A 21,276-nucleotide genomic window follows, 5' to 3' on the forward strand; every position below is an offset into this window, starting at 1 on the left:
CGTTGCTTCACTTCACTGAGGGTTTGCAGACATTGGTCCAACTGCAGCATTTCAATCTGGTTGAGGTCTAGACGTCGACTGAGCCGTTGCAACACCTTGGTTATTTTTTTACATTTATCTTTTCACCTAGCCATTTGGTTGCAGATTTGCAGCAGAATGTGTTTGAGATCATTATTTAATCTGTTATGTTGTTGTTCGTCTGAGGTTGTGTGTACCCAATTTGAGCCAAGCTTTATCTGTCAGGCAGATGGCTTCACATTTGATTCAAAAATGCTTTGGTACACAGTTCATGGTTGTTTCAGTGATTGCAATGTGCCCAGGTCCTGTGGATTTCCTGTGGATGGTCCTTTCTAATTGTACTGAACATTAGCATGTAACATGCTAGCGGAGGCCTGAAGAGTCCGAGACGTAGCTCTTGGGTTTTGTGCAGTTTTCCTGAGCATTGCACAGTTTGATCTTTGGGCATATTTGCTGGGATGTTCTCTACTGAGAAGTTTAGCAACTGCACTGAATGTTTTCCACTTGACAATCATCTGTCTCTCTGTAAAATGATGGGCTTCTAATTGTTCGGCCTCATTATGGCCTCATAACCTTTCCTAGATTGATGGGAAGCAACCATTTCTTCTCAAAGATGATTGTTGATGTCTTTTCTAGTTGGTATTGTGTTAACAAACAGCTTTCAGACCTGCAAGCTGACAAAGCTACTTTTACAGAGGTGCGCACACTTGCTGTTGTGAACACCTCTTGATCAAGCGCATTTGATTAGTAGCACCTGGCTGCAACATATCTTCTAAATTCCCATTAAAGCAATAAGGGTGTACTTTTTTTTTTAGTTTTCAACACACTGTAAACTGCATTTTGGCATAGCTTTGTAAAATAAATAATGACATGGTGTAGCATATCAGTGTTGCACATGATAACATGTGATATATGTATGTAATATGTAGTTCATCTGACGTTGTATTTATCTCATTTTAAGACCTGCTAAGAAACAGATTGTTTTTATGGTAATTTTTTTTACTATGACTACAAATAAGGATTTCAGCCATCTAGAGCAAGGCAGAGTGAAAGACGGAAAGCAGAACATAGAAAAAAAAACGAGGTTAACGTTATTTATTGTCTCAAAATATCTCAAAACACCCACAGATCAAACTGGAAGAGGACAGTAATGGACTTACACCCTGTAACAAAAGAAAGAAGAATGAAAGAGAAAATCAGAGAGATAAAGGCTGAAAAAAGCAAGTATATCTCTGAAAACACTCTGAAAACTACACACGATTGGACGTTTAACCCTGTTATTTCAGTCCGTGTTCGTAAAGACCCTTTTAACGTGCACAGCTGTCAGGTGAAAATTCCCCGCTACGTAACACGTCAGCCAAAACTGCCATGCGCGCTCCCGCTGTTTCGTGAACCGTAGTTTTCAAAAATAGTGTGACGCGATAACGCTGATTGCATTCAAATACTGTAGTAATTTTAAAAAGAGGGAGAAACAACCTTCATGAGGTAATAACACAAGGTAATAACTTGGCCTTTTTTATTCCTCGTCGTCCTTTCCAACATCTTGAGACAATGTTCCACATTTTGACTGGCTCTGCAGGACATGGCTGGCTTTTAACTAATGCAATATTGCAGTCAAGCGACGGCTCGGCTGTCCAGTGAAAGTTACAAGTTACCAGAAAGTCACAAGTCAACATGGTGGTGTACATGGTGGGAAGTCGATAGTTTTTTCCATTTCAATGCGGTGTGAAGTGACTGTGTGTGTGTGTGTGTGTGTGTGTGTGTGTGTGTGTGTGTGTGTGTGTGTGTGTATAAAGACTAATGCATGAAATCATATAGGGAACAAAATTCAGCTTCCTGTTATTATTCTCATATTTACTTGATTTGGAAACGTTTCATTTAAATATATGAAGGACAAGATAACCCCGGACTGTAAAGGAACACTTTGCACCACAGTGCTAGTTTGTTGGGGTCTGGTCGCCCTGGTCAGCCTGTACAGTCTGCTTAGTATTTGATATCAAACACAGATGTGGCTAAAAAGCAAATACAGTTTCCACAAAGTGCTGTTCACGGAGTTCTGTTTTCCTTCATTTCCCCATTTTACCAAATCAGCTGGTGTGTTACGGAATATGACATATTTATTACAGATGATAACTTATAGATTAAAATGACTTCGATGGTCTGATTAAGTCTGCAGCTCTGCCTATAAGACATACCAGAAAATCAGTAATAAAATGCATTTATAGTTACTAAATTTCCATTTAAGCAGAGTTTGTTTAATGAAAAATGCCACAAATCAAAGCTTTAGGCTTTGATCGCCGTTTTTCTTTGTCTTATGCTTTGTTTGTTTCCTGGACCAGTTTAACCGTTATGCAAAAACATTTTCAAAGTATTTGTTTGTAATTTATACTCAGAGGCGTAAATATCTTTCTTGCCTTTGTAGTCTTCCCGTTAAAATAATGCAGAGCTGTGAGCTTTACGAGCAGCAGCTGAAGGCAACAAAGGGAGGAGCTTTCACGGTGGCTGTGGCTGGTCTCCTGCCTGTGCAGTCCGACTCTCCTCCTCCTCCCACCGCCCAACCTCTCCTCCTCCTCCTCCTCCTCATATTTCTCACCGCATCCCCTTTACCACCTGCCACAGCGGCGACGCAGCGATGGAGATGTTCTGGAAATCAGCTTGTTATAAACCCTTAAAAAACAACAACTGAGAGAGAGAGAGAGAGAGGCGTAGAGACGCGCAGAGGGCAAGAGAGGGGAGGTGGAAGCAGAAGGTAAGAGACAGAAACGGGGAGTGACAGGCGGAAACACAGAAACATATGGTTTGCTTGAAGAGCGGCTGTTTGAGAGGGCTGCTGGAGCGGACAGAAACTTATTAAACCGCGGCTCAGAGCTCTGATCTGATCCGCCCATCTCATTTTACGCACTTCTTTGCCTTTCCCCCTCCCCAGCTGTTTCCAGCTCACCTGTTCTCTCTGCCTGCACCTCTGCTACATTAGTTTGTGCAGGGTGGATTGCGGTTATTGGACCCTGAAAGCGCGCGCACACAGACTCACACACACAAGCACGCGCGCAGACCATCACAAGACGCGCTGCAGTCGGCTACAAAAGCTTGTTGCAAGGAGGAAATTGAATTAGACAAGTTATTCCCACAGAAGAAGAAGAGGAGGGAAACTCGACTCCCGGCTTCCCCAGCTCACCGTGTCTCCTCTGTAGTCCTCATCCCCACGCATCCCACCACATCCCTCGCTCTCCTATCAACTCCTCGCAGTAACAAGAAGCCATGTCTGGACAGACTGTGACAATCCCGGACGACCAGGCGTTTGCCAGCTTCAAGGCCGAATGTCTGTGCGAAGAGGGCTGGAATATGACCTACAACAAAGGGGTCGTCACTGTGTGGGCCCAGTCTCTGGAGGAGGGGAAGTCCATCCACAAAATTAAGGTGAGACAATTTAACCACACAGGTATGAATAGAACTTTTTGTGCGCTTCTATTGGGCATCAGGTACTGGTGGGGAATAATGGAAAGTGGTGTGGATGTGGTCATGTGGCAACAGTACAAAGACAGAGGGGAAGGGGAGCGATAGAAAACCCTGCTGCATAATCCAGTTGGCAGGGAAGTGCTCCCATCTAAATTCCCATATGATTTAAGTTGCTGACGTCCTTTAAGCATTGCTCTCTGCTGCGTTCTCTTATTGCAGCTTCGCTCTCCAAACATCCCAGAAACACATTTGAAATGAGAAAGCACTCTCTGTGTTGCTCCTTGTAAAGCCAGTAAGCAAATCATTTTTAATAAATGGCCCAATATGACTGTAGCAGTCTGGGTAGAGGGCTTGGAGGTAAAGACAAGAACTTTTTAAAAAAAATGCATTGTAGTAACCACATCCTGTTTTAGGTAATGGATTGAATTGATGCCTGATGCCCACAGTAAACAAACAAACAAACAAACAAAAGTCCTGCACTAAAGAGAAGTGAGAGCTGGATGAAATCTCAGGAGGCAGGCTTAGTTCTCTGGAGACATGTCGCCTTTTGCCAGCGAAACTATTTTCAAGCCACTGTGCAAAAGCGTATTATGTAGAGTGCTGAGTCTACACAGTTTGTCATCCATTCAAAACAAATGAAAGTCTGCAAAAGCGCACGCTCAAATAGAGCTGCTGACAATAGTAGGAGAGCAGTCGGTTAGGTCATGGGCAAACAGACAGGATTGATCAGTTTGTTTGGCCATCGGTTCAATAATTACCTTCAGTGTGAGCTGCTTGCTGCTTCTAAATCCATTGTCAGTCTTTCTGATCACCTTTTGTGTGTTTTGTGTGTGTAATTCTCATTTAACTAAATCGCCCTCCAGTCCTCTGAAGAGGATCGGTTTACATTAATAGGACACTGTGCCCCAGGTGGAAAAATCTAGTGGTTCCTGGTTAGTTGTTTAGGTAAGGTAACGTGAGCTCCATGTGAAACTGTGAGCAAACTCTGTTATCAGCTCAAACAGCAGACGTGGCAGTTTTCGTCAAGTGTGAGCGTTTGTCCTGGGAGTTGACGTGGAGGCATTATTAGGACGGCCTCTGAGAATCTGCCGTGTACCCGAGTCTAACAATGACTGACCGCAGTCGTTAATAATGCTTTGTTTATGTTGTGGGAATCAGAGAAGGGGGGGAATTAATTTAAACAGTGTTCTCACAGCACACTTGTGGCAAAACACCCAGTTCTCTCTTCAGCAAATGATTGTATTTCCACACATTCAAGCTCGAAAGTAGAAGTTTAGTAGAAGCTAGCAGGGAGCAGTTTGATTGAGACCTGCACCCAAGTGTAAACTGTAAATAAAGAAATTGAAAATTCACACTTTCACTTGGAGCCCACAGCTTTGCCAGTGCGTACTGTTACTTCATCTTAGAGCTGCAGATGCTGCCAGGAGACCTGACTGACTGTTAATTTAGTGCTTATCAGGCTTAAAAACCTCTTTTAGCATTTTCACTGTCTCACACACACACACACACACACACACACACACACACACACACACACACACACACACACACAGAAATGTTTGGCCTCACGGCCCGAAATCTCAGGAAGGTCCTTTCCACTTTTTAACCCTTCCAGCTTGCTAATCTGACCAGAACTGACTACATATAGAACAATACAAATAAAACCCATCCTCCGCTTTATATGTGTGTGTCCTGCTATTGTATCCAGGTCTGAAGAGAGTCAGCGAGCCACTCGGTGTTTACTTTGTTAAATAAAGTCTTGTTAGCTTGTGTGCATATGTGCGTGTGTACATAGAGGTGTTATCAACATGTGCAGGAGCTGCAAAAGCACAGGGCTTTTCCCAGCCCCCTCTATCCATCTTCTTACCTATTAGCAAGCTTCTTTGTGTTTGTGTGTTTGTGTGTGTGTAGTGTACAGGCCAATCAAGAGCCTATAAAGCCGCCTCATTCTCCTGCGTAATTCCTCAGGGTATATCCTGTGTGCAGAGGGTAGGGATCTGCTTATTCAGGCGTTTCTCCCTGACATCAGGCAGGTGTGTTTTATCTTGACAGTTGCAGACTGCAAACAGCGAGAAGTGGAAAGTGCACGCACACATGTTTGAAGTTTGGGTGGGGCTTCTATCTGTAGTTGGCACTTTATCTTTATGTAAATATGACAAAAGCTGGGGGTTTTGCATTGTGCACCACTGTCTCATCTCCCCTTTTGTTTCACTCTCACATACCCAATCTTCCACCCTGCAAATGTACTGTATATACAATTATGTCATTACAAATGCAGTTGTGAGTCAGTGTGGTACTTACAGCTGTTCTGTTTATAGTGCATCTCTAATATAACCTCTCTGCCTGTCTTGTGTGTAGCTTTAAAAAGCAACAAAGATAGATATATGCCCATTTGAGTGAGAGAAGGGGAACAGGCTGGCGATCATCATCATTAGTGCCCCGATTATCATTAGCCTCATCATCATCGTCATCATTGCCCCTACCATATTAATCAGTGATCACCTCACAGTTCAGTCATGCCTGTGCTCATTCTAACCAGCAATTTAATATCATCGATCAGCACGCGACTTCACATACAACACTCAGTGTGTGGGCATTAAAATGTGGGTAGTTTTTATTTACTGTGAATGGGTCATCCTCCTGCCTACATCGACACACACTCACAGAGACACACAAACATACTCCCAGGGTTTGCCTTCTCTCATGCTGAGGAAGAGGGAAGCCCAGCTCTGAGTCACTCCCCTTCTGTTTTTATTCTTCTTCTTCTTCTTCTTTTTTTTTTCAAATTTACTTTCATGTATCAGCACCCAGAGGAACAAATGATGGGAGATGACAGATTAGAAGAGGAGAGGGAGAGGGTGGCAAGAAGAGAAGAAGAGTGGGTGGGACAGGGAATAAGAGAGAGAAGGAAAAGTAGAGGGAGTGGGCTGGATGTGCAGGGATCGCAGGTCACTGGGTGTTATGAGTAGGCAGAGAGGGGACCCTGTGGACAAACATACTGAAAAGACTGCCATCTGCACACACCTATTGTTTGTCCACCTATGCCTACTTGTCTCCGCAATGTCTATTTTATCTTTCTGAACTCTGTTTCACCCCCTCTATCCTGCCCTCTTTGCTTCATCTATCGAGTTTACTGAATTAGTTTGTAATAGAATTACACACACGTGTACGTAGCTGGCTGTATGTCTTCATTCTGTGCTGAATGTCTTGCTCCCTGCAGCTTTCCCCCTTTGACTTTTCATTTTGTTTTTCCTTCTTCCTGCTACTCCTGTTTCAGTTTGCCTGTGGACACAAGACATCTGTTATTCTCTCTGGTCTTTTGTGACCTGCACCGACTCGGTTCCAGCACCAAACCGGTGGAAAGGAGGCGTTTGTCTTTTGTCTAGTTTTTATTTTGGTAATAAATGTGTAATGCCTCCTTGACTACACTGTTAAAATAAATCAGAATTGCATTGTGCCTACATAATCTATCTCACTAATCTTGAATACAACAACAGAATACTCATAAGGGGTTTTAACTATTGTCTTTCAGACAGCGATAACAGATGACTTTACAGTCCCTAATTACGTTTACAGGCATTAAGATGTGCCTTGTAATGTGACAGACTTCCCTCTTGGAAAATTAGTTCATATCCTTGTGAGTAGTGATGCAGTGTAAAACATCTCACTCACGAGTTGATTTAATGCGTTTAAAATAAAAATGGTTCGAACAGCAATACACCATAAATAGGACATTATCTTTCAGAGTGTCATGCTGTGATATATAGAGGATTATTGCTATGGTTACAAGCAGGATTTTAATGTCAGAGCTTGTTTTTTGACACACAAAATGTTTTTTAGTTATTTATTTTTTACTTTTTTTACCCCTCTAGTTCAGAGGTCTCAAACTCCAGTCCTCGAGGGCGGCTGTCCTGAAACTTTGCCATGTGTCCCTGTTGTAACACATCTGAATACAATTAGTAGGTCATTAGCAACACTCTATAGAGGTTGACTCAGGACAGCGGCCCTCGAAGACTGGAGTTTGAGAAACTGGTCTAGTTGATCCAACAAAGAAGTTGCAGAGTGTCCTCTGGTGGACAAACCAGTGGATAAATACGGATACTGATAGTGAATATCCAATTGGTTGGGATCTACTTGTCCAGTGACACACCCACTACTTTAGCTGAAGAGCGTTTTTTGTGCTCTTTGCGAAACACAGCTAGGTGCTATTTTTCCTCAGTTCTTCTGAACTTTGCTTGCCGTTTGTTGCTTAAGTGAACTAGCAATCTGCCACTCATGTGAAGTATGAAATGACTTATTTCTTGATTAGGCTAACAATAAGGTTACAATAGTAACACTAATGTGCTTGCACAACCTTCCTGGGGTTTTTTTGTTTGTTTTTTTCTATTTCATCAGCTTTCAGTCTGGATTGACCTGCTCTCTGCACTCAGTCTGCATTTCCTCGATCTCACCGAGGGTTCTGTTTCTAGGAATGTCATTACAATTTAGCATTTACAGTTTCCTTTGTTGCACAGTGTGACTGTTGTGGAGTCGTGTGAGACTGTGTTCCTGTGTGAGAGCTACAGCTAAAGCTGATAGAATAGGATTATAATAGAATTCAACTTTATTGTCATTGCACATGTCACAAGTACAAGGCAACGAAAAGCAGTTTGCATCCATCCAGAAAGTGCTTTAGCCACAATATAGATATATTACAAAATATACATTGTATATAGATATATAGATATATTACAGAAATGGGTCCGTTATATGTATGAGGGTACTAAATATGGGTCTATTATTGGTATGTTGCAATGTACACGGTATGAAGGTATGTTATGAATATGCTATAACTATAAGTATGTACAGGCTGTAGTGAGTGTACAAACTATGTACGGGCTATGAACAGGATCTAAATATGAAAACTATACAGAAATATGAAATATAAAGCTATAAAGGCTCCAATCTGGAGCTGGTAAACAAACATTTTCGAGCAAGTGGGTTGTGTGCCAAAATAATTGGCAAAATTTGATGGTAACTTTCCAAAAGTATGTCTTAATTCCCTGACTTGTCATCTAGGAGTAAAAATTGCAACTCACCAATATTTTAGTTGATGGAACACCTCTAATGATATACACCTGCCAGGTTGTGTGCACATGTAATTAAAAGATATCCTCATGACGCTTCCAACAGAGCAATAAGCATCATTGCCTCTCAGTAAAGACGCTCTGGGCTTCTGTGTGGCATTTGAATGTTATTCCTGTGCCAGTGTGGTTTCTCTCTGAGCACTATGGCCTCCTCCCTCAGTCCAAATGCATGTAATTAGTGATTCTAACCTGGCTTTATGTATGAATGTCTGTTTTTCTTTGTTGGGCCTGGTGACTTGTCCATGTATCAGACCAGTGCGGACCATTTTGAATTTCAAATAGTTATAAGAGGAGACCTCGAGTTTAAAACAGGTTTACAGACAAATGTGGGATACAGTCTATGATGATTTTCCTAAATGAAGCCTGAAGGGAAGCAGTGATGGAAGATAGGCTAGGCGGAGCTTTTAACTGTCTGGACTGATTTATAACAGGAGTTAAAATTTATCTGGGGCAGACAACTTCCCTTGGTCCATTTCTTTCTAATTTGCTCTCAATCAAGTGCTGGGTTCTTTTTTCCCTCATTGCCTTTGTGTCTCTTATGCTTTATAACTCGACATGCCTCTACCACTTGCCTTTCACCTTGTTATTATTGAGACTAGTTTCTCCTGGCAATTGTAACTTTGGCAACACTGTTACTCAAGGGCTTACCTTGAGTGTATTGCCATCTATGCCAAACATAGCCAGGAGTCTCTATGGTTTCATTAATAAGCTGTGACATGCTATGCAAACAATCAACCAGCTGTGGTATTAATGGAAGCACCACTCCTAGTTTTTTTGCCTATAACTTGTACGGGGCTCCATCCATTCATCCATCCATTATAGCCTATAACTTGAACAGGTTGCCAGTCTGTTGCAGGGCTAACACATAGAAACTGAAAATCATTCACTTCTACAGCCAGTTTAGAATCACTTAAGAACCTAATATTGATGTCTTTGGACTGTTGGAGGAACCTGGGGAACCAGGAGAGAACCCACACAGACACGGGGAGAACACAAACTCTTGTGTGGAGTTTGCATGTGGATTTTAACCTATGACCTTCTTTCTCACAGAGGAACAACGTTCTTTGTTTCAGACAAAAGAACACATTCAACCATTGAACCAATGCGTCACCACAATATATTATTTAATAGGTTTGTGGACTGGTACTTATATATATAACTCTCAAAACACATTCGTACTACAAACCCAGTCATACAAGCACTGTTTTCAATACCTAAGTGCTTTTAGTCATTCACACACAATGGACGCATTGGAGACAACCCGTTGTTCAGTATCTTGCCCGAGGATACTCGGGCATGCAAACTAGAGAAGCTGGAGATTAAACTACTGATGTTCTGATTAGTAGATGACCAACTTTACCTCCTCCGCCGAAGCCGTGCATTTATGTGCAGTTGTTTCATTTTAGCTAGACTCTCTACTGCTGTTTTCCTGCTCATTAACTCACTGTGTGTCTCCCCTCTGGGGTAGACATGAAGTGAAGCAAAGAAGCAAACAGACTCCACTAACCACCAGCAGCCTCCTCGAGGTGACAGCAATGTGTTACGTTGCTTTAAGTGCAATAAAAACTTCCTAGTTTTTGTAAGTCAGTCTTAGCTATCAACATGAAACGTCTGAAAGGAATATGCACAACAGAAAACGAGAGAAACCATCAGGAAAAAGCAGCTCTACCTGCAGATGGTCTTTCTGTAGCATAACGTGGCCACGCAGTAAGTTTTACACTTCTATTCAGTGTGCACAGCATAACTGATATGAGGAAGGTTGTTTTAGTCTAAAAGCTGGTGCTCTAGTGCACACGTGACTTCACACGTCATTTGTTTCAGACAGAACCACAAAAAGATTTGAAAAAAGGTAGCATTCAGAGCTCTTGCTACTGCTGCACTCTTGAAAAAAAGCAACAACCCTTTGACATAAGTCTCTCCATCTCTGTCTTGTGGTGAATGTGTTTTCCATTTAAGAGCTTGGGTCTCGGTAATGACTCATCTATGGTCAGTGGCCTGTCTGCACACACACACACACACACACACACACACACACACACACACACACACACACACACACACACACACACACACACACAGTTCCCATTTCTGCTCTCCAATACTGACGCTCTCCAACCATCTGATGTCTAGTCATTTACACATCAGTTGCCATTCGTGTTTCTTTCACGTGTGGGGTCCACATGGGTGCAGTGAGTGTGTGCATATGTTTAATTTCCAGGTATTTGAGTCTGTGATGTGTTCACTGGCTTTTTGTTTTTGTGTCTCACTTACCTTTCTTGGCATCACTAGGCCTGAGCTCTCCTCAACAGTGGTATACTACTTCACTTTGAATTTATGCTGAGCAGCTTCATTAAACTCTAATGGATTTTCCTACCTCATAGTTTGCATTAGACCCAGAGCGATGAATTCAAAGAAGTACAATACTGGTGCCATAGAGTTATGTATTTTAAATACAGTTTGAATAAGCTGTGTGGAACTTTGTGTGTGACTCAAATCTGTAATATCATTGTGGATTTACCTTTGTTGCCTAAAATTGAAGCCTCTGTTTCTCTTTCTGTCCTTCTTCCTCTCTCAGTGTCGGATGTTGTGCAAGGATGTGTCAGCTGAGACCATGTATGACGTTCTCCATGACATTGAATACAGAAAGAAGTGGGACACAAATGTCATTGAGACCTTCGATATTGGGAAGCTTACGGTCAATGCGGACGTTGGTTACTACTCATGTATGTTGCACCATCGCATGTAAACGCATGTAAATTGCCTTCAGGTACAGATTGTTCTGTGATGTTTTGTTCACCTGACTTCTCTTGTTTGTTTACAGGGAAGTGCCCAAAGCCCCTTCGGAACCGTGACGTCATCACGCTCCGCTCCTGGCTGCCAATAGGAAAAGATTACATCATCATGAACTACTCTATCAAACATGCCGTAAGTAAAGATAAAAAGGAATGCTAATGGGAACATATCTCAGTATGAACTGGGTGAATACTGCTGTGCAAAAGTCTTGAGTCATCTCGCATTGTGTGCGTGTGCCAGGAGAGGCTTCTCTACCTGGCACGAAGTGAAACGGCTTGTTAAGCTCTTATCTAGCAGGTACTGCTCCTTCCCTGCATAACGGGTCACAGTGAACTATAAACAACAGTCTGAGTCATAAAGAGGTATTCTATCATATGCAAACTTATATTATTAAAAGATTATACTGACTCCTAAGTACAATTTTCTATTGACAGAAATAAAGTGTATAAGGCGAAAGCAGAGTTTGTAGTGTTCTAATGAGCGTGAACATCAATATTTAGAACCGCTTTAATTCTTCCACACAGCCTGAACTCTTGTACGCGAGCTTTCTTTCAATTTCTTTAAGCAGCTCTGAGGAATAGTTCCTCAGGCTTTCTTTAAGGAAGTTCAAAGCTCTTCTTTTTCTTTTTTTCTTCTTGTTATGAGTAGACACAATACAGGGTCATCCCTTGAGTTATGTGAGTGATTTATAGGCTCAATAAGTGTTAAGTGGCTCAATAAACAACAACAAAAAGAACCATTCCTCCAAAAATGGTCAGGTACAAGGATTGAACTGATGAGTGAAAAAGCAGCCAAATAAAAACCTCTGAAATGAGGAGTGACTTGAGGCTTTTGCACAGTGCTTTATATTGGCGAGCTGAAATGAAGTGGTCCTCTTTAGCAAGTTGAACAGGTCCCGTTTTTTTTTCTAAGGGAACATTTCACCGCTCTGTGTCGGTGATTTAAAGTAGCAATAGACAAGTTTTCTGCATTTAAATTGGTTCCTTATGAGCTGCACTTTCACAGCGTAGCTTTGTCTGCCACTGAGTATGAAATCTATCCGGGAAAATGGAGGCTTAATTTAGAGCACAAAATAATCTGACTGCAGTCGGTCCCAGAGAGGTTGATAACACGCGCTTCCTGCTGATTTTCACATGAACAAGTACCTGCAACAACTGTTGTATTTCATTTTTGTGTTCAAAAAAACAAAAACATGACACCTACTTTCCTAAAAGCCTTTCTGTCTGCTTGCAGACTTCATAAAATGCATCCCAGTGCCATGTTGCTGGAAGTTGCTCAGCTCAGAAAACAGGAACGCGATCCAGTCTCCAGAAGTACTTCCCCTACCACACGCTCTATTGCTCTCTTTACTTACACAGCAACAGTTTAGCTTAGCACCTTTCCAAAGACCATGCTCTATCATATTGTCTGCCCCTGATGCTTTCACCTGAAACAATGATAGATGATAGAAGAACATATTGTGTTTTAAGCTCAGCTTTTCCGAGCATGCCTTTGAATGCACTTGAATAATCTAGATACTATAAAGCTGTAAAAACCATCAGTTGATTCGAGCACACTAAGAGGATGTGAGTAACTTTCAGTTTGGCCTGAAACCTCAGCTTTTCGTTGGCTTTATATCTGTTTGTACTGATCACCTGTTGCTAGTTGTGTCCTGCATTCATTAACCTGCCACTTGTTTTCTGGTTTATCTGATTGACTGGCTTGTAAAATGTGTAGAAAACTTAAAAAGACTAAGAAAAAGAAGCAAATCCTTGAGAAGGTGAAACAAAGTAAAACAACAATTCAACACTTTCAGCGATGTCGCTCTCACTGTCTTCGTGTCCGTCAGCCTTTTGTGTGTATCATGGGTTTCCATGTCTTTTGTCTTTATTCCTTTTGTCTGTCCTCTGGTGTCCTTGTTCACTCTTTTGTCTCCTCTCTGCTTTTCATTCTAACTTTTGCTCACCAGTACAGTGTTTGCAGAAGGATAAGGCCTCTCATATGACCGTGAGCTGTTGACTTCCACCCCGCCTTCCGCATTCCTGCATCAATTTGAACTTCTGAACACAACAAATTGTGTGTCGGTTTACGTGTGTGGTTAGCCAAGGCTGATCTTGATAATGGGAAAAACTCGAGAGCTCGACTTCCTGGAGTTTGGCTTCAGGGGAAACTTATGAGTGGCGTGTTGGCGCATCCATCAGCGGGACATGGTTCACTTATGCTGTTTCTTATCCTACAATCGCTGTTCAGCTTTTTCACCAATCATAACAGGAGCCATGAATTATTTTCAGTTCTTTAATCATACATTTCCGAGGCTTTTTAACGGTCTGCTTTTGCAATCCATCTGTCATGTAACTATGGTTAGCGCTGCTGTTAAGCGTACCATTGTGTTGAGTGCTATAGAGTCCGATATGTATTTGCATGAAAACCCTATGCAAATATTTATAATGGCAAAGGCTTAATAACTTCTAATGGCTTCTAATGACTGCTTTGTTTGCTGAGCCATTTTTTTTTTCCACAGTGGAGTTACAGATCCAGACACAACAGTACTGATCCACTGACTCATTCTCATTGTAACTATATCCTTTGTGCCCAGCAGCTAATTAAGGACTCATGTGATCCCTGTCATCTGTCTCCATCACGAGGACATAGTATTTTGCATTATAGTTCACTTCATAATATTTAGCTTGAATTGAACCAGATTTGATTTACCGTGTGAATATTGGCATAGAGATTAATTATACGCTCACTGGCCACTACATTAGTTACACTTTGCTACTCTGGGGGAACCACTTTTGCTTGCAGAACTGCCATAATTCTTCATTTGAGCACAGTGAACTCATTGTCATGTTCAAGAAACCTGTTTGACATGTATTTGTATTTTATCCTGCTGCAAGCAGCCACGGTTGCCACGGTTGCACTGGTGCGCCTAACTTTTTTTCTTAGGTGTACCAGCACAAACGTTAGGTGCATCCAAATTATTCAACCACATCGCTTAACACCGCAGTTTTACATGTTCACTAAAAAAAAAAAAGTGCTGTCCATGCAGACAATATTGATTTGTAAATGATTAACTAACAATCTTGTCAACACAAAGTTCTTTATTTGGAGCGCATTTCTATAAGAAAGATAAGTTACTGAAAAAGTGCTTGTGCTTAAAGTGCTGAGCTAAGCTGAAATTTAAATTTAAAACATCTCAAGATAACTGAATAAAAAAACCCCTCTAAATTAAAAGTGCCTCAAAGGCTTCAAACTGAACATCTCAAAATCTGAACATCCGAACAGCTTGATATCTTATGGACTATCCTCCATTGCAGTCACATGCCTCTCAGATGACCAACTCATGTAACTTGGCCTTTTTCATTTTTTCACTTTTTTTTTTCAATGTGTCTGGGATGACACCTATAAACTGGGCACATGTGACATCATTACTGTATGTGGAGTTTACGTTCAAGCCATTTTTCTTGTGAAGAATTATTTCGGACTTGAACTTAGTGAACGGAACTTCTTCTTTGGCAATATTGTTGGCGATGTTAAACTTAATCATCATCTTGGCCTCTTCTGATGACCTGTTTGCTGCTGCCTGCACACAAGTCATCAGAGCGGCAGTCCCCTCTCTTCACTCCCACTGAAAGGCAGTGGGGAGAGGGGACACTTTGGCAGTGCATTTATTGCTGCATATAATGTGTTTTCTATATACACTGTGCTTTTTCAGCGTTTCAATTCGAAACGTATTAGCACCTGTCACAAATGCGGTACTGCCGGCCATAGTCTTCCCACACTCACGACAGTAAATGCAGTGCAACATGTTGTCAGCTTTACTGTATCTTAGCCAGGGAAACTGGTCAAGCCGCTCTCTTCGAAATGTATACGCTTTCCCCCTTTTACTTTCAGTGGGCTCTGGCTCAAAGTCGATCGTATGTGGCTCATTACCTGATGCCGTCTCCGGACCAGTGTTAGACATAACCTGAGAGGCTGATGGCTCCGTCAGAGCACTGGCTATGAATTTTGGATGGATCAGGCCTTAACGAAAAAGTTCGTTAAGTTAAGAAGTGGGAAAGAAGTTCTACTCGAAAGGCTGGTCGCACCTTGGATCTAGGATTTTTTTGTAGTCGCACCACTGAAAAATTATGTCTCATGTGCAACCACATCGGTCGCACTCTAGAACCCTGTCACAAAGGAATAGTCCCTGGTGAGGTCTTCTGCAGTAGTATCCCATCTACGTTAAGGTTTGATGTGTTGTGCGTTCAGAGACGCTCTTCTGCATACCTTGGTTGTACCCAGTGCTTATTTGATTGATCAGTTCAAAGCAGTCTGACCACTTCACTGTGACCTCTGACGTCAACATGGCATTTTTGCTCAGCGTTCTCTGTAAACCTGAGAGATGGTTTTGTATGGTAAAAATCTCAGCAGAGCAGCAGACCTCTCTTTCTGATGCTCAGTTTGGACTTCAGCTGGTCGTCTTGATTATGTCTACATGACTAATTACACTGATTTGCTGCCATGTGATTGGCTGATTTGATATTTGTATTAACGAAGAGTTGAAGAAGTGTACCACATAAAGTGGTTGGCGAGCGTATAGTGATATATTAAAAATGATTAATTTTGTCCAAAGTTTAATTATCGTGTTGTTGTTCAGCTGATTGCTCATCAAGTGCTCGAGTCCTGAGATGATCAGTTTCCTGGTGTGCTGGGTGTTTTTGAACACATGGCTTAGTCGTGATTAATGTTTCAGATTTAGTGAAGTCTAAAAAAAATCAAGAAGATTACATTAGCTCAGAGCATGAGAATTCTGTATCCCGGAAACCTGCAGATGATTTACAAAAGTTCACATTGCAGAGATTTCTTCTGCCAATACAAGGTAGTGTGTTAAGTGTAGAAGCCAAAAAATATGAGTCAAATAGCAGAGAAAAAATAAAGCAGATGTCTTAGCTGACTGCTGCTGTCTGTTCTTCTTGAGTGCTCTGCAGTGTCCCTCTCCTAATTAGTGCAGACTAACCAGTAGTGGACTCCCTAATCATTAATAATAACCTTGGATATACTGTTAGAGTCTAAGGAGCTAAAAGGGAAATAGTGGGCTGCATGCAGCTTTGCTTTTTTTATTTACAGAGTGGTGTGGACTGGATTTGCATCAGAAGTCTGACTATGAAGCTGAAAATCAGTTTGACTGGCAGCTTAAAAGCACAAAGCTCTTGAATGTCTACTCTGCCTTCTACAGATCTCACAAAAAAAAGAATCTAGTGGGGTCCTCGTCCTGTTTGTTTACACTTTGGCCTCTCTGTGCTGTTTCCACAGAAATACCCACCTAAAAAGGACATGGTACGTGCAGTTTCCATTCAGACTGGCTACATGATCCAGAGCCAGGGACCTAATAACTGTACCCTCACTTACATGGCCCAGGTGGATCCACGAGGTAACTATCACTCACAGTCTCACACACACACACACACACACACACACACACACACACACACACACACACAGAAAAGTATTCAGCACACAAGGACAAAATCAAACAGAGCACACACAGGAAGAGCAAAACACTCACCCAGGTATTTAACTCTGCGTTCTATGAATTATTCATTGCCCTGCCTTTATGTCAAAATGTGTCATAGCAACCATATGAAGGATAGTCTATCTCACCTCTCTCGCGTGCTCTCTCACTCACTACTCTTCACTCTGCTTTTTTGTCTAGCATTTAATCTCCTCCTCTTATTCTCTATTTACTTCACTTTCTAACTGCTGATCACATACAAGCAAGTGCCGATTGTGTAACTCTTTTTATTTATCCGTTGCTAATGTGTGTGTTTGTGTGCATGTATGAGAGAGAGCCATACGGGCGCAGTGAGTAGTTACTAAGCCTTGCTTTGATCCTGGTAATATGAAATAAAACAGACTCTCTGTCACACTCCAACTTTTACCCATGATGCTTTGCTCACCCCGACTCTCTTTACAGGTTCGCTACCCAAGTGGGTTGTCAACAAGTCTTCCCACTTCCTTGCTCCATGCGTAAGTAATATGTGCAGATTAACAAAGATCCTGTGAGTGTGTTTGACTGTGTGATAATCTGCACTTCCACTCAGCACAGTGCCGGTCACCATGAGAAAATACGCAGACCTTATAGTTTACTGCTTGTCTGAGGGCATCTGCTGTATATGTTTATTAAAATAGGGCAATGATTCTCTAGAGAGCATGCTGTGATGGAGGATTCCTCAGAGATGATATCAGGGAAAGAAGGCATCTAGTGAAGACAGTGAATAAAAACATTAGGCATTTTAGAGTTTTTAGAGATTTGCTTTCCATTCATATGTCAAAAAAAGCATTTCACATTGTGACTTTAATCAATAGTCTGCATTTTATCAAAGCTTTTAAAAAATATGGATCTAATTATTCATATTAAGAGAGGGTCAGAATATCAATATGGGATTTGGACAGTAACACTTTTTTTTTTTTTTTGCAGTTTTCCTTTGATACACCAGCACGGGGGCTTTTAAATCCAACAATCAAGACATGATTGAAGTGCAGTTTTTTTTTTTATTCTTTCATACGTATGATTCCATTTTCAAAGCCTCAAAAATAATCAGACAATTGACCGAAGAGCAGATTTATGATCAGATGAGGGCTGTTTCTCATTATTCCATGACAAATTAAGCAAATAAAATACCTCTATTTATTTCCAAGTGTTGGCTGGTTGCTATACACTGAGGCTCTCAAAATAAAGTCCAAAGAGATAACCGTGCCAGTGGCTGAATCAACAATCTGTTGAATTCTTAAAAAGAAGGAATGCACTGAGCAGCTCAACAACATGGTTAAGAAAAACCGCTTCATAACGTCTAACTAAGTCAAGGACAATGTAAATACAGAGAGTTTACAACAAGGTGCAAACCACTGATATGCTATGGCATGGGCGTGCTTGACTGCTGACAGAAGCAGTAGCATGGATTGTGAAGCCTTACAGAACAGACGTGGGATATTCTTCAGTGGCAACAAGCAGCAGCTGAATGTGGTGGCAGTAAAGGAAACAGTTAATGCAATACTTTTGCTAACCTTGAATTAAAGCTGAAAGTCTGAAAGTCGGCACTTTTCTCAGATACTGCTGAAGTGCAGATCCGATTCATCATTTTTGATTTGAAATCCACCGAGATGGTGCACAGAGGCAAAATCAATTCATTGTCAAAATACTGCAGGCCTTACAGTATATAGTATTGCTTTCCTTTTTGGTAGATATATTTTTATTAAAACATGCAGCTGCTCTTAAGCGAGAGTGGTTGCAGCAAAGAAGATATATGCAAATCATAGGATTATCTAATAGTTAAAAGAAAAATTGCTGAGTGATGTACATTGAATAAATACACAATTGCTTCTTTTTGCCTTTTTAGCTTTTAATTTTTTTGGTCTCTGCAGCTACAAAGATATCCAGATATATTCTGGATGATTGTCTTGCCATGCACTGGGTGCTGCTGTAACTTCCTGGACCATTGTTTTTTTATGAGACACGTTGCTCTGTGTTTTTTACCCTTAAAAAACATACAGGCATGTTGTTTCTGACATTAAGTACTATCAGACATGTGTGAAGCTCCCTTGTTTGGTTCTGATATTTGGAAAAAAGAAACTCTCTGTTCTTGTGGCTCTGAACAAGATCTCCTCCCTCTTTTTACCCTTGCCCATGTTTTATCTCTATAGATTCCTCCATCTCTCACAGCTTCCCTTCTGTCTCCCTTTATCCTGTCACTCATCCATCTTCATCTCTATTTTTGTATGGATGCTATTTCTGTCCTCTGGATTTTTCATCTCTGTTGAGTTCAGCCTGTTCTTCCTTATAGAATATTGATCAAGCATACGTGTCGGCCAAGCTTTCTGCTGGAAATACTTTCTTTCTATCACTGCCATTATTTCTCATAAATCACATGTTGTTGTTGTTTATTTTGTTGTTTGTTGTTGTTTGTTCTTTCCAGGCCATGAAGAAGATCTGCAAAGCCTGTGTGAAGTATCCAGAGTGGAAGCAGAGACATAACCCTGCCTTCAAGCCGTGGCTTTACCCAGAACAGACTACATTGCCCAGCATCCCGCTCTCTGAGCTCAGCATCCAGCGGGCAGAGAGCCTGGAGAATATTGATGAGAGCTCCCTGGCTGAGGCCCATGAAAGAGAAGACAGCGACTGACACACACACATTCACAAGCAGCACACACACTCATACGTTCAAGCAGGGATGGAGAAATGCCTGTAACATGCATCATGACATGTATGTGTATGTGGTTCTATTTGTAAGTATGTGTAAACATACACACATACATACACGTACTTGTATCAATATTGTACATGCATAGTGCATATGCAGGCATACCAGTATGCACATATAGGTAAGCATTCATGCAGACGGACAGTCACACGTTAACTTGCGCAATGTGAGAACACAAACTCACAACATACAACAGCTTCACTCAAACTAAATTTCGAGAACTTTTAGCCTAGTCGGTTTTCTAATTGGGGCCTATGCAGGTCATTGCAGCTGAATATGTTTTCAGTAAGATTTCATGTCAGAATGTTTACAGACTAACCTGACAGTGCGCCTTCTGCTGTCATTCAAAATATGACTGAATTACTAGAATTAAACTGCCCTCTTTTAGCCACCAGTCACACACTTCAGCGCAAGATTACACATTTATGCTACACTAATGCCTTCACATGTGTACACCCTCTCCCCCCTATCATCGTCTTTCGGCCCAATGTTATGTGCCTCCATCACATTTTGTAAGCACATGATAAATATGCAGGTGTGCAGAAGGCAGCTGGAAAACCCACCCCAACCTGCATCCACGTCTATCTTACATACACGCACACACTCACACGTACTGTCTGATCCTCTGTTCCAGAGATGGATGAATGTATGTAGAAATTCAAGATTAAATACAGATTCCTACAGAGGTTTTCAAATTTCACTGGTGATCCGAGTATTTTTTTCTCTGTGTTTGTGTGTCTGTTTGGTGCCGAACTCGCCTCGGGTTGGCGGCTGATGTCGCCTGCAGGTTTTCATAGTTGGAGTGATGCTGAAAGAATTTAAAGAATCACCACCCAATCAACTGGTGGCTCTGCTCCCATTCACACAATCTGCCGGGAGACGTGCACACAAAACCGATGTGCCGCGATTAGAAGGGGAGAAACACCACGTCACGCAGCCTGCACGCGCCGCGTCCAACGTTTGCATATTTGAAGCGTATGTGCGCGCTCACTGGCCCAGATCAGGATTAGGAATCCCCTCAATCTGTTGGCATGGCAACTCTGAAATCGACTCAGCACTAAAAAAGAGACGCAGAGTGACAGGAGCTCGCGTGTTACAGAGGAAGTGATTTGATTTATTGAAAGGTGTCCGCCCCCAATTTTCAGTCGTATGATTGGAGTAAAAGCATGTGCAAGAACACTGAAAATGCACCGTGGGTCCTTGTGATGAGCTAATTAAATGACAGAAGAAGGAGCTTGATATTACTCTTAGCACAGCAGCTGAGCAAACCATAGTGCCGCAGTGAGAGGAGCGAAGCGGTGAACTTTTTATGTAACACCGTGGCCGTGTTACTTGTGCATCTTCCTCTTTATCTGTTCCTTTTTTTTTTTAATACAACATCCGCCTCTGCATATGCATTGCCTAATAAAGTATGAATGATGGAGGAAAGTGTATATGAGAAATAGTCAGAGACACAATGTGTAAACAGCGCTTGTGCTCCTCCTTTTGTTTTGTGTTGTTTTTCATACAGCTGTATTGACTGTTTGCCCTTATGACCATCCATCCATCCTCGCAGTCTTAATGAGGCCTCTGGCACAGCCATCGACATTATATGCATGTGTGTGTCAGAGGAAAGGGCTGCATGTGCACAACTGCATGTCTCAGTGGCATCCCTGTATTGTCTT

At 41.7% G+C, this 21,276-nt stretch overlaps 1 protein-coding gene across 2 annotated transcripts; it reads left to right on the plus strand.

The window, feature by feature from the left end:
• The first annotated feature begins 2,557 nt into the window (after positions 1–2,557).
• stard10 (StAR related lipid transfer domain containing 10) lies at positions 2,558–20,312 on the plus strand. 2 transcript variants are annotated; one of them, XM_085245337.1, is made up of 7 exons: positions 2,558–2,767; positions 2,945–3,435; positions 11,176–11,323; positions 11,422–11,525; positions 16,668–16,785; positions 17,329–17,381; positions 19,328–20,312. In XM_085245337.1, the coding sequence occupies exons 2-7, from the start codon at positions 3,277–3,279 to the stop codon at positions 19,532–19,534; spliced, it is 789 nt and encodes a 262-aa protein (XP_085101463.1). In that variant the 5' UTR covers positions 2,558–2,767; positions 2,945–3,276; the 3' UTR covers positions 19,535–20,312. The 2 variants fall into 2 exon arrangements, with proteins under 2 accessions (XP_085101463.1, XP_085101462.1); XM_085245336.1 differs by having other exon boundaries at positions 2,558–3,435.
• The last annotated feature ends 964 nt before the right edge of the window (positions 20,313–21,276 follow it).

The sequence above is a fragment of the Mchenga conophoros genome, linkage group LG14, assembly GCF_057382185.1.
Source record: "Mchenga conophoros isolate Kocher_MC1m ecotype Shallow Benthic linkage group LG14, M_conophoros_male_GT1.1, whole genome shotgun sequence".
Classification (NCBI taxonomy): Eukaryota; Metazoa; Chordata; class Actinopteri; order Cichliformes; family Cichlidae; genus Mchenga; species Mchenga conophoros.

Excerpts from the sequence above, each read along its gene's own strand:
- stard10 (XM_085245336.1), top strand. The coding sequence starts at position 3,277 with ATGTCTGGACAGACTGTGACAATCCCGGACGACCAGGCGTTTGCCAGC. Across the intron at positions 11,526-16,667 it reads ACTACTCTATCAAACATGCC|AAATACCCACCTAAAAAGGA; the intron begins GTAAGTAAAGAT and ends CTGTTTCCACAG. Across the intron at positions 16,786-17,328 it reads GGCCCAGGTGGATCCACGAG|GTTCGCTACCCAAGTGGGTT; the intron begins GTAACTATCACT and ends CTCTCTTTACAG.